At 42.3% G+C, this 26,304-nt stretch overlaps 1 protein-coding gene across 2 annotated transcripts in view; it reads right to left on the reverse strand.

Moving 5' to 3' along the window:
• Positions 1–26,304, reverse strand: part of MAP2K6 (mitogen-activated protein kinase kinase 6) — a 133,201-nt gene that overhangs the window by 12,791 nt on the left and 94,106 nt on the right. For both annotated transcript variants that reach the window (XM_032617671.1, XM_032617670.1), the window contains exons 3-11: positions 19,171–19,219; positions 18,477–18,590; positions 17,006–17,125; positions 16,071–16,187; positions 15,346–15,397; positions 12,518–12,645; positions 11,299–11,376; positions 9,731–9,870; positions 2,081–2,126 (exon numbers count right to left, since the gene is read on the reverse strand). In XM_032617671.1, coding sequence (XP_032473562.1) covers positions 2,081–2,126; positions 9,731–9,870; positions 11,299–11,376; positions 12,518–12,645; positions 15,346–15,397; positions 16,071–16,187; positions 17,006–17,125; positions 18,477–18,590; positions 19,171–19,219 — 844 coding nt within the window. The remainder of the gene's footprint in view (positions 1–2,080; positions 2,127–9,730; positions 9,871–11,298; positions 11,377–12,517; positions 12,646–15,345; positions 15,398–16,070; positions 16,188–17,005; positions 17,126–18,476; positions 18,591–19,170; positions 19,220–26,304) is intronic.

A 26,304-nucleotide genomic window follows, 5' to 3' on the forward strand; every position in this document is an offset into this window, starting at 1 on the left:
TCGTTGTGACAGCCCACAAAGCCTAAAATATTCACTGTCTAATCCTTGACAAAAACCCTGGCTAGTCCCCTACCCCAGAAGAACAATTCCTACCGAGTCATGTCCCCCCATGGACATTTGAGAGAATAAGCAAATGAAATGATCTTAAAGCATGTCCACTTCTCAAGCCAAACAGGGCAAAATATATGGAATTTCTATAAGAGGCACATGTCTGGGTTGGGGCCTTAATTATGCTGTTCTTCACCTGGAAAAGAGGAGTTTTTTTTCCTTTCTACCTCTTCACCAACTCCCACAACCTAAACAATAGCCTCTCAGCATGTGTTCTCCCAAAGCTACAAAGAGTTTGGACTCAGATTTTCCATTGAAAAACCTCAATTCCACAGAAAAGCAAGGAGCACTTATAGCCTTAAAAGGCAAGTCCGTTTCCAGGACCACAAAGATGAATGCCATAAAAGGCAGGGAGGGGGGGAGGGGAGACCCACACGATCTTACAACATTAATATGTAGACCATAATAGACCATAGTGTTAGAATAAATTGGAAAAGTAGAATTCAGCATCAGCTACCAGATATTAAGCTAGGACTCAGCATTTTTTCTCAAGGGTGTTCCATTGAAACCTCTGATAAGAAGTCACTTGGAAGGGGGAAAAAAATGTCATGCATTTTAAATCACCAGACATATACAGAAAATATTCTTGTATCTAAAAAGACTGACAAACAAGGCAACTTTACAGTAGGAGTACAGGCTCCATAGGACCGCACAGGAATCGCTCTATGCCTATTGCCCTTTATGTGACATTAATTTTAAAATACTCTGGGGGTTGCAGAAGAATACCAGAAAAGAGTAGCCAGGGTTGAAAAGGCCCCTGACTGGCTATTATAAACATAATCAGAGAGGAAATATTTAACCCAAACAGGCAGTATGCTAAGATTTTTTCAAGCATTACTCATCTCCTTTTCTGCCTCAATTGCGGGTATTAGTTGAATAAAGCTTCGTTGAATGCTGAGTCCCAGGGGCTGCCTTTTTAAAGAGGACAAAGAAGCCCGAGAAGGGTGCCTTGTCTCTTGTCAGACTCTTCCCAGAACTCTTTCACAGTCACACAGTCGATGCATGGTTCAGACTTAAATCCACGCTTAACCAACAGAACTAAAAATCCACGTGATAAGCTGTGACTAGCCAGATATGCTTTCTACTTTCCTGGCAACTTTCGAATATATGTAATAAATACATTGTTGTCAACTCTAGTCCCCATGCTATATATTCTACCCCCAGAACTTATTCATCTTGTAAATAGAAATCTGTATTCTTTAACCACCTTTATCCAGTCCCCCAACCCACCCACCCCTGGCAACCACCAATCTACTCTCTGTTTCTTTAAGTTCAATTTTTTTAAGATTCCACATTTAAGTTAGATCATACAGTATTTGTTTTTTTCTGTCTGACTTATTTCACTTAGAATAATGTCCTCAGGCTTCACCCGTGTTGTCGTAAGTGGCAGGATTTCCTTTTTTAATGCTTGAATAATATTCCATTGTGTGTGTGTGTATATATATATATTTTTTTTCTTTATCTGTTCATCCATCATTGGGCACTTAGATTGTTTTCACGTCTTGGCTGTTACAAATACTGCTGCAGTGAACACGGGGCTGCAGATATCTCTTCAAGATAGTGATTTCATTTCCTTCATTGATCAAAAATCGATCAATCATGTAGCACTTAAGTTTCTCTCATTATTGAAATCCTTTAAATTATGGTTTCCTTCTATTTGTGTTCCTTGGTGACTCCTAATGTCTTTAAAATTTGAAAATATAAATTTCACAGACATAATTTGGTCTATACGATGACAGGTTTTATTATCATGTAAAAAATTGCTAAGACTGGTGACACAGCCCGGTTATACTAAGGATGAGTATAGGGCACACGAAAGCCTCAGCTCTTTTTTTCTTAGTTTGACCTCACTTACCAATGTCTCAGTGAATCAGCACTTCCAATACAGCTGTTTGATTATAATTTAGGTGTCAGTCATTTTCCCTGTACTCGCTATTAGTCTGGACACATTTACACCACTAACAATACTCACCGTAAGCTCTGGATATGTTGGCCTCTCTTTGGAATTCTTCTTCAAGCTTAAAGAAAGAAAGAAGATCACATTAAAATCTAGAAACCATCTGTATTTTCACTAGACTAGGATTTCAGAACCTGTAGAAGACTAAACAGAACCACCTTTAAAAATGTACTGAAAACATAAATCTCCCTTCTGGACTTTCCTCTTTAGTCTTACCAGTTACATTTTAAATCACTCTGGGTGTACCTTAATGGGAAGAATAAGAGTGTGTGTGTGTGTGTGTGTGTGTTTACTTATGACACTTTACCAATGACATAAAAACCAACTTTTATTATATATCAAAATACATGTCTCCTTTCCTTCAAAACAGCATTTAATCCACCCCCACTTGCAAAGAAATTGGCAGGTATTTCTTATATAACATGCATTATCTCCTCACTATCTTCAGTACCTCGTTCTCTTTGCCTCTGGCCCCTTGCATGCATAATTTGCTTTTATCTACTCCCTGCTGAACCTGCTTGATAGAGAAGCAATACACACAAATGTCTAAGGTCACGCTGCTGGTTTACGACCTCTTGGCTGAGGAAAGAGCCAAGGACTTAGCAGTTATTCTTCTTAGAAATATCAGTACTTGGTGGTCATACACTCCTGTCAGGTGGCTCCCATTCATTCAGCTGTCTGTACACACAGACATCTTAATCACATTTGATACTGGAGGCAATAGTAATAAAACTGCAGTGAAGAGACCAACCCCTCACCCCTGTTCTTGACCCACCCCTTTATCCACCCGCAGCCTTAAAATGGAAAAAAAAAAAAAAAAAGAAGCAGTTTATTTGGAGGTGGAATCCCAGGTTACAGAATGGAGAAAAGAATGATTTTGAAAAGTATGATTCGCAAGGCAACCTACAGACTCCTGTACCCTGGGCCAGAAGATCATACGTGGAAAGGAGGTTTGCCTGGCGTTGAAGGAACCAAAAAGTGACTGGTTATTGGGCGGCTGGGGTTCGTGCTAATGGATCATTTAGAGAAAATGAGACCTAGTATGTGTGACATGAGCTCTGTTCCACCCACAGAGGCTAACAATTGAGGGGAGGGCCAGATACAGAACCAACCAGAGAGTGAAACAGCTGAGATGCTTGGAAAAACTATGGTTTAAAACAACACAAAATGAAAAAAAAAAAAAGGAAGCCTTTGAACCAGAACAACTTAAAGCAGCCTACCCGTTGACTCCAGGCAATGCTGTGGGTAGAAGCCAGGGAACCTGAGAGGGCACAGGTAGATGTGAGGACAGAAGTTTCAACCTGGAACTGAGGGCAGATCTAGGACCCTAGTGACCTCACAGCCCAGACAACCTAAGAGAGGAAGTTTCATCTCAACTGAGGATAAAAATAAGATCGAATTAGAAAGAGGACTTATCGACTGTCACAGCTGGGTTGACATAGGAAGATGTGCGTGAGTGAAATGAATGAGACATTGTAGCTCCCACTGATGACGCCATGTGCACCTATATCCTGAGATTCTAAAAGGCTCTGTTGGTGGTTCTCAACTGCAGGTGGTTTTGCCCTCCAGGGGACTTTCGGCCATGTCTGGAGGCACTTCTGGTTGATGTAGCTGGTGGGGGCGGGGGGCGGTTATTGGTACTAATAGGAAGAGGCCAAGGATGCTGCTAAGGACACCCAACGATAAAGAATGATCCAGTCCAAAATGTCGCTAGTGCCTAGGTCGGGAAACCCTGGGCTATGTGTCCTAGGGCATTCCTCCTCGCTGCCCCCTCTAGCTCCTTCTCTGAAATGAAGTTGGCTTACAGTCATCTCCAGCCGGTTCATCTCTCTTTTGGGCATATCCTCATGTCTACCTCCCCTCCCTGCCTTCCACCCCAGGAAACAAAAGTCTTTCTAAGTTCAAGAGCTAGTTCATCTAGAAAGAAACACGGAAGAAATGTGATCCCAGGTGCGTGGCTGACTTGCACAGAGACCCTAGGAAAGAAAGCAAACAGACTGATGTACAAAAGCCTTGAATTTCGGCTGTTGTTCAAATCGAATCAAGAAGCACAAAGTCTTCTCTATAATCTGAACAATTTCTCCTCCTAAAATCAGTAAGGAAAAGCACACATGCAACGTTAAGTCCACACTCAGTAGTCAAGTGTCCTATTTAGATGGACCATTAATCAAGCATCAAACCCTAAATCTACACAGACTCTGAAAAAGTCTCCTTGAAGATCACATCCCAACTTTCCATTCCCACCTCTCACTGGTCAACCCTGAACCAAGGAAATGATAGAAAGAAAAGCTTGCCTCTCAAATGATTCAAACGAACAATGCCCTCTTTTACCAACCTGAGTTCTTTGTGATATAGCTGATTTTTGACCTTCTATTTAGTACATAATGAAATGATACTCTCTCTTCTCATCACGTAGAAGAAATTAAGTACTTATTTTTTTAAGGAGAGGTCATTTTAAGTCAGGACGTCTTATCTTTTCACTTGTGGAAGTTTATGAAAATTTCTCCAGATTTCTTTGTATAAAGAAAATGTAGGGAAAATACCCCAAGTTGACCGTCATAAAGTGCTAAGAATTCCTAAAACCTCAGAGATCGCTGTCAATAGACTATTTCTTGACCTACGGCCTCTGATTAGAAATCTCAGAATGTACCACAAGCACTACTGCAGAGTACTGTTGGAAAATATTTACACAGCAAACCAAGGCTGTTTATTGAATTAATATAACTGATATAACCCATTCTCTCCATCTTTTAAATCAAGAACACTTCAAAACATGGGCTAAGAATAGCAAAATACTCAGGATAAGGTTATAGGAAAAAAAGCAAATTTTCCATGTTTAATAGGAAGTGCTTGAAATTCAGTACAAAATAGCAACTGTGGAGTTCAAAGCTACACCAATTTCTTTTTGGATTTGAGTCAGACTTTTGATTTTCAAGTGGCTTGTCATTTTCAAGCGTGCAATTAGCTAACTGCCCTAATTGCTCTTCCAAATGCCACAACACACACTCCTGACCGTAGCTGACACTAAAAAACAGCTTTATGCCGCCTTGAGCATTGCTAGCTTCGAGTTTGTGCTGACCAGAGGATTTCTGCCTATTTGAATTCCCCCTGACTGTTTCCAAGAAGGGCTCTTTGGTGCGTCCACAGAATAAACACACAATGCGCCCCCCGAGCCATACATTGGTCATAAGCTAAATAAATATCCAGGGCCTCTTTTTACTATCCTTCCTGAACAAGTCAGGAGCTATATTTGTTTGTCTCTTTTGTACTAGTTCACACAGTATCAACATCTGGGTGGGCCTCTAACCATCTCCGACGGACATCGGGCTGGTGGACTGGGCGCTGAGCTCTTAAATAGGCCTAAAGGCACAGCAAGAAGGAAGTCAAGCTGTTTGGGCCCTTCGCAGAGCTGGTCCCCAATGACCTTCCCTCAGTCCCCACGCCTATAACCTATCGAAAGAAGTTATGGTGAAAAACTCTAAGCCTGCCAAGATTCCATTTGCTGGAGAAAGTCAGTTGTGAAACCTTCTGTAGGACTAGAATGTAAGGCTTTTCTATTCGATTTCTCTACCGTGAATCCCCAAACAAGGCCTAGATGGTGAGCCTCCCTGGCTCCAGGAACTCTTCAAAAGCCCTAAGATAAGAAAGCCAAGTGTAGGGAAGAAAGAGGAAGAAAATGTCATTCGCTGGTCCTGTTTCAAAATCAGTACAGAAAGGAGGGGTTTGTAAGGTATCGTTGCTGTTGTTGTTTTTTTTCAAGTTCATAAGGAATAAATGCCTTAACTTTCTTTTCTTTTCTCTCCTCCCCGCACCCCTTACCCCAACTCAGAGGATAACGTTTCTCTGATACTGCTACAAAAGAAAGATACCAGCCGGATCTCTGGGCTCTAACATATCATAACTTTGGATATGACAGTGATAGCCAGTAAGTGCCTCTACTCCACCCCTCAAACTGCACTTTACTGTCAACTGACCAGCAGTGACCAGAGGACAGTGACTACCAAGTTGATGCCCTGGACGAAGGTGTGCGGCTGCGATGTCATCAGATGCTTACGGTGGACGCTTCCCACGGAAGGTCACAGATACCCTGACAGGTCACCTAAGCCGTGAGTAATGCACCCTTTTTCTTCTTGTTCTACATTTAACCCAAAGACAGACGTAGGAAATAAAGACACAGATGCACCTTTCCCAAAATTTGAGATTAAGTTTTTCACTGTCCAAATCTGTAGTCCTTCTTCCCCACTTTCCACAAAGAATTGGGCTTTTTGAGAAGCCCTGAAGGATCATAGCCTGACTATATCATAAAAATACACACAGAGGTCACTCAAAAAGGGGTCCTTTCATGAAGGTGTGCCTCAAAAATACACAGGAAGGGCTTCCCTGGTGGCGCAGTGGTTGAGAGTCCGCTTGCCAATGCAGGGGACGCGGGTTCGTGCCCCGGCCTAGGAAGATCCCACGTGCTGCGGAGCGGCTGGGCCCGTGAGCCATGGCCGCTGAGCCTGCGCGTCCGGAGCCTGTGCTCCGCAATGGGAGAGGCCACAACAGTGAGAGGCCCGCGTACCGCAAAAAAAAAAAAAAAAAAAATACACAGGAAAATGGAGGAACCAGGTATAAAAGGGAGATAACACTCATAGGCTACATCTTTCTTTCATCAAGAAATAAAAGAGGTGTTTAATAGGTAATGATCATTTTTCCATTCTTTCCACCCAGCCCCAAATCAAACTTAAAACTGTCAGTAATAAAACAAGTGAATACCTAGACTGCTATTGTGGACAGGTGTGTATCTGTATGCTAATACATGTGAAAAGTAAAATTGCCTCCATAAAGATGTAAGCCATTCATAAAATCCCCCCAAAAATCAATACTCTTTTTTGAAGTATTAGACAACTTTCCCAACTCAGTTGACTTCAAAACAATGTTCACACTAAGGGGGTATCAAAGAAAATATATTGGTGGTTTACGGTAGGCAAAGAACGATGCACCTGGCATCTGAAACAGGAGAGCCTGGGACTCTTAAAAACTCCGACTGAGGATAAGTAGGAATGCTCATAAAATTCAGAATTAATGCTCCCCTTCAACTTCTCAATTCTCATACCAACAAAAATTACTATTTTACACAATTGATCTTAGGTATCAGATTCTACGGGAGCTACCACGCTCAAAAGTCTGAGGAAGAATTTATTCTTTGACAACTTCAAAGTTAAAGCGATTTGAGTTTTGTTTCAATTATTATTATTATTTTAAGTAAGCCCGTAAACAAGCTAGACTGGCTGACTTGAGTGCAAATGAAATGACAAAGAATCAACAGTATTAACGGAATTAACAGTTCCGAGAAAGCTGGAAAACGTCTATGGCTCAAAACTTTTAAATTAATGAACCACAGTAGCTGGGACTAAAAATGAGAGAAAGCGAGAGGGAAACAGAGACTCAGAGGGGTGGCCATGAGGACACTCTTATGCTGTGCGGCGGGGAGGGCCGGCCAGGGCGGCTGCTGCGTGAACAGCAGTAGCACAGGTGTCCGCACCTTCCACAAACGTGAGCGTGCGCTGAAGTTAGAAAACATGTCTTTTCCCCAAAGCTTTCATTTTTAAGATATCTGTAAAAAGCTTTAACACTCTGACTCTTTAGGGGAAGTTCTAAGTAGGAGAAGAAAACTGGTAAAAGAGAAAGTCATCCAACGAGTTTTCAGTAAATTGCAGATGAAAAGGAGCTTTCTGAATAGGAAGAAGTTAATAACGGGTCCCTAGAGCATAGATGTGAATCATGGGTTCTCACCGCAGCCCTAGGGTAGAAGGATTTGAGAACATTTGAACAGGACTGATATTCAGGACGCTCCCCAGGCCAATTAGATCAAAGTCTCTGAGGCCGAGGCCTAGGTGACGGCACATCTTAGAAACGAGCAGCCGGAGTTGAGAACTGTCGGATTAAACGGCTGGTTCACAACAGGCAGCGTGGCTTTCTCAGACCTTTCACACCAGCCTTGCTCTTAGCAAGGCTTCCTGAAGTTCCCAGAGTCTTGGGAAAGGGGGCCAGGTGGGAGAAAGCTTACATAGTGCAGAGCTTGAAAAGGCTTCCTTACGGAAGCTCCTTCTCCATTATCACCCTTCTGGAGAACTGTCGGTGTGAACTGTCAAAGATGCCTCAGTCCATTTCCTAGGTGACCTTTAAACATTTGAGGGTAAGGAGAACAAAAATCAAAACCAAAAACCAAGTTCTCAAAACCAGAAGGCAAAAGCCGGAAGCCATCTCAGCCTGGCAGGTGTACCACCACTCCCTGCATACTCAGGCAAGGAGAGCAGAGAGGAGGATGCATCCCCAGAGCCCAGAGGATGCACGTATTAGGAGGACCCAGCAGCACACTGTCCTACAGCCCTCTCTGGCCATCCAGCCAAAACTACACCAGAAACAAACTGTGGCAGCTCAGCCTCATATATCCTTCGGGAAAGGTACCCGGGGTGACATGGGCTTAGAGCCGATGAAAAGTCTAAGGGCCTTAGTTTCATAAGCAATAGGCAGCTGCTTGGTCTTAATCCTGTTTCCTGATAAAAGCCATATTCAGAAGGCTTCTTCCAAAGGGCATGGAGGCCGAGGAACGATAACCTCGAGGAAGCCAGACTCTCAGCAGCCTTCAGAACACCAGCCCCTCCCTTAGCAGCCAGCAGCCCGACTGCCCTTCTCCAAGGACCGCAGCTGGGCTTCTCGCCACCTCTGAGTCCCTTCCCCCAAGTCTCATCTGCTCCGGAGGCGCCCGGATAAACCACCTCATCTCCAACGCAGCCTCCTCTTTCCAGCATCACTTGCGATGGTCATTAGTATCAAAGCATGCCACGCATCATGTTCCCTACGCAGACAGAAATCACTAGATTTTCTGGAGAAAACAATCCCCTCTCCAAGTCTCCTCAATTCCACTTTCAATTTCCATGAAAACAAAGTTTACAGCATTAGCACGGTTCCTTCCAACTTTTTTTATTTTCCCTTCTCAGACCCCCCCCCCCCGCCCCCGCCCAGTACTGTCCACTGTACACTTATGGGCAAGCACGTCCGTAAGTTAGCAAGTGTTCTGTAAGAATCAGCCTACAGACACTAGAACTGCTTTGTAAGACTTCTAGGTACCTAAGGAAGGCTCTGAAAGTAGCCTCTGTCTTATCCAGGGTGGTTCTTTGTGTCATACCTACTTTTCATCCCTAACCCTCCGGTGGGTCGCCCACCTTTCTCTTTATGCTCTGGTCAACATCACATGGCTTGAAATTCCCATAAAAGAGATTCTCCCTTTTGCGATATGATGCACGGTGTCCCTTCTGCCTGGAATACCTCTTCCTCCCCTATTTCGCTTTCGCTTGGACGTACCTCACAGGGTCCCAGCCCAGCATTTTTTTCCTCCAGAAACTCAACCCAGCGCTGTTCCTCTGCGTCCCCCAGACACCCTGTGCATGTCTCCATGTCTGGACTTGCAGTGTGGACTAGAATGACTGACTGTGGATACGCCCTCCTTGGCTCTGAGCTCAGCGGGGGAGGGGCAGAGCCATCTTTGTTGCTCAGCAGCAAGGACAGACCCGTCAGTGCTTTGGGGATGGATGCATGCATCGTGGATTAAAACGACGGGGGAAAGTCATGAGAACTCCTCTTGTTTCTTCACGCTGGCCTCTGAGAGACAGGCTGTCTTACCACTGTGAGGTAAAGTCAGCAAACTCTTCGGAGAACTTGTCTGCAGGGAGTTGTGGCGACGGCTCCTCCACCACCTGTTTGAGCTGCTGAAAAGGAGTTCCCCACGAATCATAGGGAAACCGGAGGATGGCCAGCTCGATCTAGAGGGGAGAGGGACACAAGGAGACAGGAGCTTACACGGGGTGCTTAGGTAAAGAGGGGGTCCGCTAGGGAATCCACTTGGCTCCAGGAGAGCCAGAGGGAGGCACGATGGTGACCATCAGGTAAACCGGCGGGAGGGGGAAAACTAATGCCGTGTTCTCTAGCAGTTTTCCTCCAAGTCCTAGTGCTAGGGGTTTGCAGATTACGTCGTACCGGAGACAGCCACTTAAGCCTACTTAAAACTGGGTCCTCCCTAAAACCCGGTGTGGCACTTCATAAAATTGTAAGCCAGCAGTATGAAACTTCAGGATGTAAAGCGACCAGGTTTTCAAATGTTGAGTCTAAAAAGTAGTTCTCACCCTAAGACTCTTACAGAGCTGTACATCTGCTGCCATCTGCTGGGAGCGTGCTAGAATTAAAAACAAACAAACAAACTAGGAGCAAATGACTGATCTTTTTTTGGACTTGAGTGAAGGCCACTTTGCTGTGACAAGATCACGTGCTTTCTGGGCAGGGATGTGAAATAACTCACAGGATTTAATCAGCTGCTGTGTCTGGGAAGGAAACAGGACCACCATGGATCATTCCAGACCTCGGTGATACACTGAAAATTTATAATCAGCAAAGTTACAAATCAGGCACTCATTGCGTACCTTTAGGCCTGTACCTGAGAAAATTATCCTATGCGCTACTATGAGTTTGGGCTATACCTGTACTCAACAGCCAAGACTTCTGTCATAACCATGTTCTAGGAAGCTGAGCCCATGTCCTGGATAACAAAGCTCTATCAGGGTCTGGGCGGGGGATAGATTTGGAGTTTGGGATTGACATGTACACACTGCTATATTTAAAACATAACCAACGAGGACCTGCTGTACAGCACAGGGAACTCTGCTCAATATTCTCTAATAACAGGAATTTGAATAAGAATAGATACATGTGTAACTGAACCACTTTGCTGTACACGTGAAGCTAACACAACATTGTTAGTCAACTATGCTCCAATATAAAATAAAAATTGAAAAAGAAATAAAAAGCTCCATCAGGGTCCACACACATTAGCACTCTTTGAGTAGCTTAAGCTTCTGCATGCCTTGATTAGAATAATTTAATTTTAAACCATAAAGAAAACTATCAGGAACAGTAGTCAGACCCTCTCATTTTACAGACGAGGACAGTGAGACAGTCTATGTGATTCCATCAGTGAATCAGGGGCACACAGCTCCTTGGAGGTAGAATCAAGAGAAGTGTGTTTTGTCCAATCCCAGTTCCGTATTTCTGCTACACCACACTGCAAACAATGGTCGCTCCAAATCTCCTGCTCTCTCAGACCAGCGTCTCAGGCACCTGCCTCTTGTTCTCCAGGCTCACCCCATTCCAACTTCATGCCCCGGACACCCTGGTCCACGATGATTATCATACACTACCATGGTGATGCCCAGACTCCAAATGTCGGACTTCACGCTGTATCCCTTCTGGTTGAGCTCTGGGTTTATTCTCTCGGGCTGGAAAGGAGACAGAAAAAGACAGCTGAGATGACATTCCTGGCTCCATAAAGGCTCAGGGCTGAGAGTGTCACCAGCTGCCCAGTGAGTTGCTGTGAGCTGTTAACATACCTCCCAGGCCAAGAGGCTCGCTAACTACAATAAATAACAACGTCTCCATGGGGTTTTCCTCATTCTCCACACGTCTTTTCTTGGAGACAGTAATGGATCAAAGTCCCCTCTCAATTCAAAAGCAATTTCAATTCTGCCGTATGAGGAACATGATACACATTACAAAATTACTTTGTCAGCCTAGAAGTTGCCTTGTTTAAAAGACCAGCGGTCCAGAACTCAGTAAAAAGAGTCAACAGAGTCGCTGGGCTACTGTCTGGTGTTAATAGACCTCAACAACTTTTAGCCAAACATGGACAGAAAGCTTTTCAATTCTAAGAGCAGGTTCATTTCGAAGTAGAATATTTACAGTAGAAGTCCCTTAAGTTAAAGGGAGTCTCTGCTAAAGACAATGAGCCTTCATAGCTATGAGGTTCCTTCAGGACTCACTTAACTGACTTGTTTGGGGAATTTAAATTCTTTCTTCTGTTCTCAACAAACAAGGCAGCATTCCCTTGCAACACAGTGTGGAAAATTGTGTGGGCTCTGTGTATTACCCACCTGCTTTTTCAAAGAATATACCTCTTTGCCTGATATTTTAAAAGAGTGATTTGTAGAAACATAGGCAACGTGATTCATTGCGTAGTTTTAAATTTTATTTTATTTTTCCAGTTTTATTGAGATATAGTTGACATATAATATTGTGTAAGGTCTTTTGTTGTGTTTTTTTTTGGCCACACTGAACAGCATGTGGGATCTTAGTTCCCCAACCAGGGATCAAACCCACACCCCATGCATTGGAAGTGTGGAGTCTTAACCACTGGACTGCCGGGGAAGTCCCCTTTACCTGATTTTTTTTTTTTAAAAGAATACCTATGAAGGAAGGGATTCAGTATTTCAGACAGGAAATATTAAGAAAAAAGAAGATGCAGAATATTTCTCGCATCTTAGGCACATCTCTGATTTCCCTCCCTGGCCATCCCTTTCCTATTTCCTGGCATGGTTTGAAGGCAGTTACATTCTCGATGCTACCCCCAGCTGCTGTACTTACGGCCATGTACGGTTTGCATCCTGCATCGATAGTTTTAGCGACGGAGTCAACAAGGTAGCCGCTGATTCCAAAATCGCACATCTTCACCTGGCCCAGGGTGTTGATGAGCACATTGGAAGGCTTGACATCTGAAAGCAAGAACAGTCAGGAGCCCAAGGTGGTAGTAGCATCCCTCTACCACCAGGGGCCCTGGAACCTCCCTTCCTCCTTCCCCTTTACTTTCTTCTCAAGACCCAGTGCAGAAGTAACCGCCACCCCTGTGATACAACATTGTAAATCAACTCTACTCCAACATAAAATAAAATTTTTTTAAAGAAAGAAAAACATCAAAGCTGAGAAAAGGGGGAAAAATCAACTTGATTTTCTTTTTCTTAATCATTTTCAAATGTTTTATTTCAACTTACAAAAGTAGAATTTACTAAGTTGATTTGGATTACGGAAAGCTTGGAAGAAAGAGAAAGGACATTCTTATATACGTGGCAGATCGACTATAAAATGATTTCAGCAGTATTTAGAATGAGTAGTCACAAAAACGTTTTTCTTTAGTTCATTCAGTCTAATGTCATTAATTCTTGTTCTGCTGGATCTTGGCTTAGTAGTCTGCTTTCTATTTCAGCGGTCCCCAAACCTTTTGACACCAGGGACCGGTTTCGTGGAAGACAATTTTTCCACGGGGGGGGGATGGCGGTGGGCGGGGATGGTTCAGGCCGTAATGCGAGCGATGGGGAGCAGTGGGGAGCCGTTGGGAGCGGTGGGGAGCGACTGGGAGCGGCAGATTAAGCTTCACTCGCTCGTCCGCCGCTCACCTCCTGCTGTGCGGCCCAGTTCGAAACGCGCCGCGGACCGGTACCGGTCCAAAGCCCAGGGGTTGGGGACCCCTGTTCTATTTCACGTTGTGTCCTTCTTGTCGGATTGGGAATCCATCAATGGAAAAAACTGTTTCCTCTATCTAATTTCTCATCTTCGTTGCCCTCATACATGCAGTAAGAACTTAAAAATTGATGATTGAATTAAACGCCTAGCCCCACGGGCCAATCATCTCTGTTATGTTAGATGAATAAGTTCTAGAGATCGGCCGTTACAACATTGCCCCTGTAATGAACAATTCTATATTGTGCCCCTTAGAATTTGTTATGAGGGTAGAGCTCATGCTACGTGTTCTTGTGACAGTAAAATAGTGTTTTACAAGCCCGGTTCATGATGACCTGTTGCGCATTTAGTGGAATGAAATGGCAGACTGTGACATAACGATACACCAAATACGATCAAAGCCACCAGTTTTCATGGATGCTTCAGCCGGAAGTGTGTCAGAGGTCACAAGGTGTTAACTCATCATAAACCCAGATATTCCAGACCAGGAGGCAGGTCACAGAGTATACATGTGGATAAAGAAGTTTCATTCTACAGTTCTTAAATGAATCCTTCAGTCTCGAGAGAGATAACGCACTCCCCAAAGAGATGAACCATTGTTATGTCTTGATAATGGAATTAGAAATTACAGTTAACTTTTTCCCTAGTGACACTTTTCCCAAAGGGCATGTACTCAAAAGGAGAAAGTTATTCTAAAAACTTTAAAGACTATCCTTTATAATTTTTCCCTTAAACAACAGATACACAAATTTCATTTTATTATCTTTTATACTTTATAAACATTCTCTACTATGAGTGAAACATTTTATAATTTTGGAATAAGCCTTTAAGATTCAGTTTCACATTTGTGGATAATCCACATTCTTCTATCTGAATTCCTTCCCACTTTCTTCTTTTTCTCTTCCTCCCTACTTTCCCCATTTTTAATCATAACAATGAATAATAATAATAATATCATAATAGGAATACTCTTTGAAGCATCTCACATTACTTTCAGGCTCAGAGAGTGTAAGAATTATCAAATCACAATACCCTATTAGCGATCAATACTTTCCATAAATTTTTTCAGAGACCTGATTAAACATATCTCTTCCAAGAAGCTTTCCTTGACTATGGTCACCCAGTACTAATCATTTTCTTGTTTTGTATTCTACCTCTACTAGTTCCATACGTGGTACATTCATATTTTTCATGTGGTTTTTTCCCCAGGTGTTTGTCATATATTTGTCTTATTTCCCTATCAAGAACCCCTATGTAGAATTTAAATAAGAATATATTTTTTTCTCAGATACCTGTCAGGGCATCTATTACAGTGCTGTATAAACATAGTGCTGTGTACATGTTGGACAGTGATTGCAAAAGGTATATGGATGATTGGAGGCATGGAAGAAAGGTGGAAGAAAGGATGGATGGATGGATGGATGGATGGATGAAAAGATAACAGGAAGGGAGAAAAGGAAGGAGGGAGAAGAGGAAGAGCCATATCTTCCAATTCTTTCACCTTATCCTGACTCCCGCTGTCTGAAAGGGCTGTGCTTTATGCCACTTTCATGTGCACAGGCATCACCTGGGGGTCTTCTTAAAATGCGGGTTCTGATTCAGTTGGTCTTAGGACCCATGATTCTGCTTTTCTAACAAGCTCTCGGGTGACGGCCAATACTAGGTGAATTTTTATCCTATTCTCTAAAGTTCTCAACGGGTAATACCACAGCTCTGCTTGGTAACAGGCATTTTATATTCAAGTTTTAATATAAAGCCCACGTCTTCTGACGCCCTCAGACAAGTTAAAGAACAGCTACTTGTATATGATTTTGCTATCCAGTCCCAAAGGAAAACCCCTCCATTCTCTTGCCTGACTCAATTCCATCCACTGGGGAAGAAAAAAAAAAAGATAAAACTCAGGTAAAAGAAATAAAATTGATAAAAGGAACAGCCAAGGCAGCTCCGTGGCTACTTACCTCGATGAATGACCGAGAGCTTACTGTGTAAATGTTCTAATGCTTTTACAATCTGCAAGAGAAACACAAGGTGGGTTTGTTTCCCCCCATCACTGGAAAGAAACTGAGTGTTAAGCATATCCAGGTTTATCATCCCTGGCTTAAGGTCACAAGGAGAAGTATCTTCTCAGATAGTGGTGTTCCTATCCAGGAAAATACACAGGAAGTCATACAAATTGGATTCCGCACACCAGAGAGGACTATACCCCATAGCAGAGAGGATGCCTCACTCATACATTTTGATTTTCATTTGGCCTCCAGCATTTTTTCTCTCCACCCTCCTGGGCCTCAGGAACCATGAAGAGAGCAGCCCTTCATTTCATTTTCTCCTGCTTCCTCCTCTGCCTATTGATCCTAAGAAAACATTTAAAACTCTACAAATCAAAATCAAAATCAACTAGTATCAGGACAGAGACACCAGGAACGTGGTCATAACAGAAGAATGTACTGCTTAGAGGCACTTTAACTGAGAGTTTACCCAACCAAGTCAGGAGTAGACTCTTTTACACAATGCCCGGAAAGAAAAGCATTAGTTGATCCATCCACAGATGCACTCATGCATTCAACAGACACGTACGGGATGGGAGCTATGGTCCAGGTAGTGTTTCCCCATACTGGGGGTACAGGGACACATAAGGCCCAGACTTCGCACATGCTCCTTGAAGTAGGCTTCCTGATGTACTCACAGAAACTGCTATTTTCCCTAAGATGTCCTCTGGAATTGTTTGGCCTTTATCGATCACTTGTTTGTAGAATTTATCTAGGGACGTGTCCATGAGCTCCATGCAGATCCAGACATCCCCCTAGAGGCCGGTCGGTTCAGAGGTGGTTAGAGAGGATGGAAAAGGGAAAAAAAGAGGAAACAGTTAACACCTGTCAGGAAGAACGGACGGTTTCTTGCTTGAGTTTTGGAGGAAATGTACTAATCCCTTCAAGCTCTCAAAGGGATTTATAAACAGGCAAGATTACCTCCAAAGAACAAACTAGCAGACAGCCAAGCCGACTTGCAGGTGATCACCCACTCCTTAATGAAAACTAGGATCTACACACTAATAGCCACAAGCAATAGAACTCAGAAGTCTAAGCCTTTACTGTCACTGCCCTCCAGGAGTTAAGTCCAGATACCTACTCCATGTCTGACCTCCCAGGCTGACCGCTGGTGGTAGTTTATCAAAAGGCTGGTTTTAAGAGGGAGATGAAGCATCGTAACCCACATCATCGTGAAGTGAAAAAGAGAGGCAGAGCAAAGAGGTAAGTGTAAGCCCACGTGGTACACAAGGCTACCTGAAGTATAGCAAGAGGCCAAAAGACCAGAGGATTTCAGGTTTTAAGGAATCTATCCAAATCAGTCTACAGACTCTTGATAGAGACAGTTCTGGCAAAATAGACAAACCAAAACAGAAAGGAGAAAGGGGGCCTCAGCCATTTAAAAGGGCTAAACGCATTTGAAAATACCGTGGTTTCAAGCCAACTTTGCACCAACATTTCACAAGCATGAAACGCTACAGAAGACACGTCAAACAAGAAAGAGCACTGTGACTATGTATGGCATTTATGTGATCAAGGAAACTTCTTGTTAAGCTATCGCTCTCCTTGGAGTTTGAAGGGAAGGATCACCTACCTCACGGAAGAGTGCGCCATAAAAGGTGACCGTAAAAGGACAGTCCACGGTCCTCATGGAAATATCCAAATCCATCAGTAACCTTTTCTGCTCCTGGCTATTTACTGTGGCCCGGATCCGCTGAATGGGAATGCATGAAAAATGTATGGTTACTGCTCCGAGGATGAGTCTGGTAATAAGGCAGAGGGACCTTGAAGCGTCCCATCCTGAGAATGGTACCAAAATCCACAGCACAACTTCCAGAAACAGCCCTTCAGATATCTACCCTGAAGGATTAGCTGTTTGTAACGAATGAAAAGGAAGGAAGACCGTTATTCATTTGATTTCCCGAATAATCCCCAGTAAGGAGCAAACTGATAGTATATTTTGGAGAGTGTGCAAATGTTTGGGAATGCATTTCCAAGTTATAAAAACAGTCTGATTTATTATGTGGGTTTAGTGCAAAGAGGTCAGAGTATTAATTGATTTCGGGCTGATTTGGGGTCCTATAAAAAAAAAAGCCAGAAGTCCCTCTTTGTGAACAAGTAAGAATATTTGGACTGAACAGCAACTGTAAGAGAATTGATTCAGGAAAGGAAAGAGGAGGAATCAAACCGAAATGGAGAAACTGTTCATTCCTACCCCAGGGCCTCTGAGAGAAGAGAAACTTGTCACACCAGCAAATGTAGCCTTATAGAAACACGATTATGTCATTAAATGACAAGACGATATAATATCACGAGGCTTTCACGTTTTTTGCCTATGTAGCAAAGAGCCTGCAGAAGAAGAAACTGAAAAATCTACAAGGTAAGGGAAAGGTATCTCCATTCTCCAAAAAGAGGCATCCCAGTCATCTGACCACCCACATTCCTAACAATTCATCTAGAATTAATACGTTGGTCATTCTCCAAGGTCCTTCCAACATCTACTCAAGAAATTTGCAATGATTCTAAATTTCTTTTTATAGCTCAAAAGCTATGCAAATTTGCTCAAGATGATTTTACCCTCCTTTTTCCCACAAACGGAGACAATTTCCTCCCTCAGTTCGGGTTTCCTGATTTTCAGGGACAATTCTTTAAAAGCAACAGAATAAGGGTTAAAAAGACACTTGCGAGACACAAAACCCAAATGCCATCTGTGACCTCTTGTTTGGATTCTGATTTGAAAAACCAGCAGGAGAAAAAACAGCAACAACTATTAGATGACGTTGAAGAGCTATTATTGATTCTTTGACGTGTGATGATGATGCGGTGGTTGCACAAAAAATTAAAAGGAGGGGTCGGATTTATCAGTTAAAAAACCTAGTTGATGTAACTCATGCCAAGGAAGCATATTTCACATATTTGGAGGGGAATATTGTTCCCTATGAATAAGCTTTTCTGTTTCACCCCATGGAGGATTGTTTTGCTTATATGAAGAGAGCTGGTTTGTGCTTGAGATGGACAAACACATAAATCAGGGATGGAAAACGTTTGGGGAAGGGGAACTCTACCTTCACCGCCATGATCTGCCCGCTGGGCACATGCCGCATCTTCTCCACCACCCCGTACGCCCCCCGGCCCAGCTCCACTATAGGCTCCAGGTCATCCGCCTTCACCTCAAAGTTCTGCAGGAGAGAAAAGCAAGAATGCAAAAAGGGAAAAAGGGAAATAAACTGGACACAGGCTACCTTGTCCTCTCTCTAGTTTCTCCCAGCGTTCTAGGGGCTCTTTCTAGTCCAGAACTTTCTGGTCTAGGAGCTTTTCCAAGCAGCTACTGAAAGCAAGAAGTGCGTGGGAGATGGGTAGACCCTACTGCACCTGCTCGTCACGGGCAATACAGACATCCAGCTCCGACCGAGCCTCCACATCGCTCGGTGAAGGCTAACTCTGCACCGTGGTTCTTTAGCCCTGCCCCTCGTTTGTTGGCTGATGGCAGCTAGATCTAGGCCTGGACTTCGACGAATCTACCCCAAAGAGCACCATCTACTCGCTTCAAATACCTTCCCTCAGGACCACAACAGCCCGATTTCAGTTCGACATTCAAAACAGCAAGAGCTCCACAGACCATTTCCATTTACATTCAGACTTTATTGACCCACCGCCCCTGACAGCATGTTACAGAAAATACAGATTTTTCGTTGGCCAGTTGGAAAGCATCCATGTAAAATGGTCACGATGTTAACTGGCAGACATGATTTTTCTCACCTGATTTCCAATAGAAATGCAAGCTTTGGAGTCTAAATCTCGAGGTGGCCTAAGAAAGAGAAGGGGAGGAAAAAAACACATGAGACATCTAGTCAAATACGACCTTCCCAAATCAGATGCGACTGGAGAGATCTTTCCTTAGGAATAAGGTGAAAGCTCATGGGTAAAATAAAGCAGCATAAAGGGGTTGATAGTGTGGGATTTGGAATAAAATACGTTTGCATTTAAATCACTTAATCTCTGAACTCCCATTTCTTTTTAAAATTTATTTTAATTTATTTATTTTTGGCTGCGTTGGGTCTTTGTTGCTGCGCGCGGGCTTCCTCTAGTTGCGGTGAGCGGGGACGACTCTCCCTCGTGGTGCGCGGGCTTCTCATTGCGGTGGCTCCTCTTGCTGCAGAGCGTGGGCTCTAGGCGCGTGGGCTCAGCAGTTGTGGCTCGCGGGCTCTAGAGCGCAGGCTCAGTAGTTGCGCTCGGGCTTAGTTGCTCCGCGGCATGTGGGATCTTCCTGGACCAGGGCTCGAACCCGTGTCCCCTGCACTGGCAGGCGGATTCTTACCCACTGCGCCACCAGGGAAGCCCCCATTTCTTCTTTAATACAAAGATATTAGTACACTACCTCGTGGAGTAGGAGTGGGTATTAAATGAGATATTCTAAGTAACATGCTTAGCAGAATCCCTGGCATACAGTAAATATTCAATAACTATGAGTCATATATATATAGTTATGTGGATAATTACACTACTCTAGTAAGCCCCTGTATAAGTAATTATATTCTTATAAGGAAGTAAAAGTACCAGACTCTTCTTTCATCCGAGAGCATCCATGTGCCCAATTATCCCACCACTTTTTCCACAACTGTTTTAATAAAAAGAAACAATAATATGGTTCTGTTAACTCACAGAATTCATAGATCACAGGAATTCCAAATCTATCTAATCCTGCCTTTAAGATGGAACAAAGGTCCAGACAGGTAAAGTGACTTGCCCAAGGTCATGACTAACCCAGGCCTCCTGATTTTCAGGTCAGAATCCTTTCTGTTCTACCAGGCTGGCATACCCAGTTGTGATATTTCTTCTATACATAGTGTACTCACTACCCAGGGGTCATCTCAGCAGCTGAGGTTCGCTGCTTTTATGTCTCCATTAGAGAAAACAGAGTCTTCTCATGTGTATTTATTTCCCCTACTTCACTGCTACCTTGGCTGATAACAGTCCATGTACGAGAAAGATATTTGGCTTGGCTGTGCACCTAACTGTGAGCCTAGAGAAGCCCTTTCTTCAAATAAATACACCAAAAGCATCCTGACAAAAGTAGTAAATGCCAAGAAACACAGAAAACATAACATACAACAAACAAAACACACATAACAAACACAACATAACAAACTTGTTAATATGATCAAACGAATAAAGCGATAGGAGGCTAAAGACAAAAAGAATCCCGGTGTTGCCTGAACAAAGGGCGACCAAAAAGGGTGGAAATGCAGGTGTCCCCAAGGGGACGTTCCAGGTCAGAATTATACAGAAAAATACAAGGGACGAAGAAAGGAAGAGAGAAAAAAATCCTTGGCCAATGACAATTTTCCCCATCCCTAATATATTATAATTCTACCCCTCCTGCTGAAAGTGACTAAATAAAACAATAAGTAAAATGTAGGAACATAAGCACAGGTACACACGTGAATCTAAGGTTTTAATGGCAAGCCTTGCCTCACCTTAAAAATCTCTTTGAAACGTATAGAAAACCTAAAATAAAGATTTTCTATAGTAACTTAAAACCAGGACTGAGAGGGAGGGATAAAGAGGAAAACACACACACACACACACACACACACACACACACACACACACACACACACACGGCAGTGATGTTTTCATATATCTTGTGTTTCTGAGCAGGGGATTTTTCTTCAGAAACACTTTCTGAGGAATTAAATTTCTGAAAACCTGATTTCTCACTCTTAAAACCTCCAAAGCTCTTTTTCTTTAGTTGTCACAATTTGTTTGTAGTAATTGCAATGGAACTTTGATATAAAGACAAATATTATTTGAAGCACGTGACTAATCTAGACAGTAAAAAATCCTTTGCAATTGTTCAGACCCTTCCTTTTAAAAAGAATGAATTAACAGAAAAGGTCACTAGTTATTTGGGGCTATGTCCACGTGCTTGCCGTCCAGCGCGAGTGCTGGGTGAGACCTCCTCCAGGTCTGACATTCCAGTATTCATACCAGGGCTCTGCAAATCACAGTCCATGACCCAGCTGTGGGTGAATTCTACACATTTAAAGGGTTGGAAAAAACAAACAACGAAGCATCTTCGGCAGAGGCCATGGTGGCCTGGGTAGCCCCAAATATCTACTACCTGGTCTTTTGCACAAAAAGTTTGCTGACTCCAGCTTTATTCTAACCTTGCATGACAACTTTACCGCACAGGAGGGTTTCACGCCATTTTCCAGAAAGAGAAAAATGAAACCCAGAAAAATTCCTCAACAGAGCTGAAAATAAGACTCATGTCCCCCAAGTCTCGGCCTTGACCTAAGGAGAAGGGGGTAGAGGCTGAAAACTGGGCTAAGTGCTTTACCCGCTTCTCCTATCATTAAAACACACACACACACACACACACACACACATACACACACACACACACACACACACACACACACCCCTACCTAAAAGTGTCATTGTTCCCATATTCCAGATCAAAACCTGTTTGGTGTCACCTTGAGCTAACTTGCTCCCAAGTGGTGAAGCTATGATTCAATCCAAGTCTGACTGAATCAGAGAAAACTTCCCCCACACCCAGGCCCCCTCTAATGAAAATGACCACCCACTTGCCATGAGGCCTACAGGCTCAGCGAGTCTGCCAAAAGCATCAAATGATGGACTGAAATGGACAGCTTGTATTGGGTTAGTTGACACTCTGTCCTGTCCAGGGCTGGGCATATCCATTTGCCTGGGGCACCAAGTCTGTGCAGGAGGTTTAAAATGTGTGTGGACATTCTCTGTTGCTTATTTACTATTTCAGTGTTCTGGGGAAAGAACCAAACTTATTATGAAACTCCTAACCCTGGAAGGCCAAAGGTATTCCAAAGGCCACCTGCTATTACTTTTTTATATAAACAAACAGCTCCGGTTTATTAAACTAATTATTTATTTATAATTCTACATGAGTAATGAGGTTACTGGTTACTATTATAATTATTATTCACCTATAATAATGTTTATTAATAACAATGTGTACTTATTACCTAATGATAATATTTATTAAGCATCTGCGTGGGCCAGAGACCATGTGAGACCCTTTACATCAAATATCTTCTTTAATTTTCACAACTCTTAGAGGTGTTAGCTCGATTTTAATGTGAAGAATTGACATTGAAACAGACTAAATAATTTAAGAGATATCATCAAAGAGATGGTGACACTGGAACACAGAGCGACGCCACGAAGTCTTCTCAGCTGCAGAAGTAAAAGATCCTGCCCCTGACGGAGAGCCATGGGCTATTTGGCTGTAGTCACGAGCAGTCTAACGTGTGGCTAAGAGCACATGCCTGAGGGTCAGAGAACCCTCAGTTTGTATGCCACCTCTTCCACTTATTAAGTGAAATAATAATGATAATAACAACAACACTTAGATCGACATTCATTGAGAAATTGCATTGGAAAATGCACTAAACTTGACACTGAATATGGACTGTGACATCTAATCCCCATAGCAACCCCATCAGTGTTCCCGTTTTTCACAAGCGGGAACTAAGGCTTAGAAAGGTTAGGTAACTTGCCTAAGATATCCAACTGGGGAAGTTCAGATCCCAGATGGGAACCCAGGCATTCCAGCACCAGAACCTGGGCTCTTGGAGCTCAGCTGCTTTGAGCAGGGCCCCTGACCCTTGTATAGGTCTGTCTTCTCACTTATGAAGTGAGAGGAATAACAACTACCTCTGAGTTTCTTGTGAGGATTAAGTGAAAGAATACTGACTAGCATGGAATCGATTTAGAATTAGTTGCTGCCAATCAAGTGAGGGAACAGCCCAGAAACCTGAGTCAAAGACACATTGGCATCAGTGACTCAAAGAAAAAACTCAAATGAAGAGACCACACACGTGGCCCTAAAAAGAATGGGGCTCTGTCCCGGTCTATTTATTTGTGTGTAGTTCAGCAGAAGGCGGCAGGGTGTATATAAATGGCAAGAGTCACCAAGCCAAGCTCACAAAATTGCCAAGAAAAACTCAAAATGAGGAAGCTTCTTCTTTAGGAGTACATATTTCAGCCTCAGTATTAAAATAATAATAATAACAACAACAGCAATAATCCTGTCCATGAGCTAACGTGGGACAGTCTACAGTCATGAAGGGACCTTGGCTTTACAGGATGAAACAGAAAAGTACATTCAAGGCTTATTCTACCACATGAGGGAAAGACAACAAAGAAACTACTTTTACCTTTGCATAGGTTTTTATTCACTTCTTTATACCGAGCAAGGATTTATGGTGGTTTTCAAAAATTCATTAAAAAAACCCAGAAAATTAATATAAATTAGAAGGTGAAGACTAGCAAATTTTAAAGGGAAGGAATAAAAGACAGCTGGAAAGTGGATATGAGAATATATCCTGAAGGAAATGATAAAGAGCAGAAAAATATCAATACACCATTCAAATGGCTACAACAAAAAATAGTGGCGTCACCAAATCTTGGACAGGATGTAGAGAAACTGAATCACTTATACATTGCCGGTGAAAATGCAAAATAATATAGCCGCTCTGGAAAACAGTTGGGCAATCTCTTAAAAACTAAACACGCACTGCCACCAGCAATTCCACTAATGGGTACTTTCCTCCCAGAGAACTAAATGTTTATGTTCACACAAAAACCTGTACATGATTGATCATAGCCTTACTTACAACAGCCAAAAACTAGAATCAGCCCAGATGTCTTCAGTAGGTGAGTGGTTAAACTCTGCTGTCTGCGTGCACACTTACAGATGTACATGCATAACTCAGCAAGATATACTACTCAGCGATTAAAAGGAGCAAAGTATGTATACAACATGGATCAATCTTCAGGAAATTATGCTGGAGTGGTGAAAGCCAATCCCCAAAGGTTGCACACTATAATCCCACTTATATGATAATATTTTTTTAATGAGAAAAATTAATAGACAACAGATTAGTGGTTGCCAGGGGTGAAAAACAGTATTGGGAGAGGCGAGGAGGGAAGGCAGTCGTGATTATGAAAGGGCAACATGAGGGATCCTATTGGTTTCAGAACCATTCAGTTTCTTGACTGTAGTGGTGAATGCATGAACCTACACAGGTGACAAAAATGGTACAGAAATTTAACATCACACATACTAGTGAATATAAGTAAAACTGGAAAACCTGAATAAGATGGGTACATTGTATCACTGTCAATATCAATTGAGCTTATAACACTATAGTTTCACAAAATGTTACCATTGGGCAGAGAATATAAAGTTTCTCTATATTGTTTCTTACAACTGAATGTGACTGTACAATTATCTCAATAACATTGTCAATTTGAAAAGTCAAAGAAAAAAAAGATCAGAAATCAATAAAATTGAAAGCAGGAAAATAAAGAAAACAAAGTTGGCTCTTTTAAAAATTCAATAAAAATTGCTAAACCCCTAGGAAGACCAACACAGATAAAGAGAAAGAAGATACAAATTATCAATATCAGCAAAAAATGAGGGGGATATCTCAATATATCCTGCAGTCATTAAAAGAATAATCAGGAAATACTATGAGCAACTTTACTTTCATAAATTCAACAACTTAGAAGATATTCCTTGAAAACTGCAAACTGCCAAAACTTAGCCACAATGAAATAGATTAGCTGAGTTGCCCTATAACTATTAAAAAAATGAATTGGTAATTTAAAAGCTCCAGAAAAAGGAATATATAAGCCCACTTTGTTTCCCTGGGGGAATTTTTTTCTTTTCTTTCTTTTTTTTTTTTTTTTTTTTTTTTGCGGTACGCGGGCCTCTCACTGCTGCAGCCTCTCCCATTGCAGAGCACAGGCTCCGACCGGGGCACGAACCCGCGTCCCCTGCATCGGCAGGCGGACTCTCAACCACTGCGCCACCAGGGAAGCCCCCCGAATCATTATTTTGTACACCTGAAACTAATATTATATGTCAGTTATAGCTCAAAAACATTTTTTTAAGAATTACCGCCTATCTTATACAATGTCTACAGAAAACAGAAGGTACTCTTACCAACTCATTTTATAAGGTCAGCATTACCTTAAATACCAAAACCAGAACATAATAGCTCAGACACACACACATACACACACACACACACACACACACACTACAGGTCAACATCTCATGAATTTAAGACACAAAAATATTCACATTTTAGGAGATTAAATCCAACAATGTATAAAAAAAGTAGTATACCCCAACCACGTGGGATTTTGGGGGGTTATGCGAGGCTAGTTCGATATTTTAAAAATCCATCAGTGTAATCCATATCAACGGGACAAAGAAGAAAACTCCAAGATGACATCAACTGATGCACAAAAAAAAAAAACACTCAACAAAATTCAACACACATTCATGATAAAAATGTTGAGTACACATCGACCAGAGAGAAATTTTTTCAACCTCCTAAACAACATCTATGAGGACTTAACATCATGCTTAACGGTGAAAGATTGAATGCTTTTCCTCTAAGATGGGAGACAAAGCAAGGTAGCCTGCTCTCACCAATCTTATTTAACATAGTACTAAATATCCTTGCCACTAAAATTAGGTAAGAAAATAAAGGTTAAAAAAAAAAAAGGAAGAAATAAAACTGTCTTTTTTGCAGAAGGTACAGCTATCTACACAGGAAACTCTTAAGTAATCTACTAAAAAAGCTCCTAGAACTAATAATTGAGTTTTAGTAAGGACACAGGGCATGCAATCGACTCAAAAATCAATTGCATTTCTGAATACTGACTAAACAAATGCAAATCAAAATCAAAAGTGGAATACAATTTTTATTGCTTCAAAAAAAGGAAACACTTAGGTATAAATCCTCAAAAAACCTGATGGAGAGAATCTGTATGATGAAAACTATAAAATACTGTTGGATGAAATCGAAGGAAATCTAAATGGTTGGAGAA

The sequence above is a fragment of the Phocoena sinus genome, chromosome 20, assembly GCF_008692025.1.
Source record: "Phocoena sinus isolate mPhoSin1 chromosome 20, mPhoSin1.pri, whole genome shotgun sequence".
Lineage (NCBI taxonomy): Eukaryota > Metazoa > Chordata > Mammalia > Artiodactyla > Phocoenidae > Phocoena > Phocoena sinus.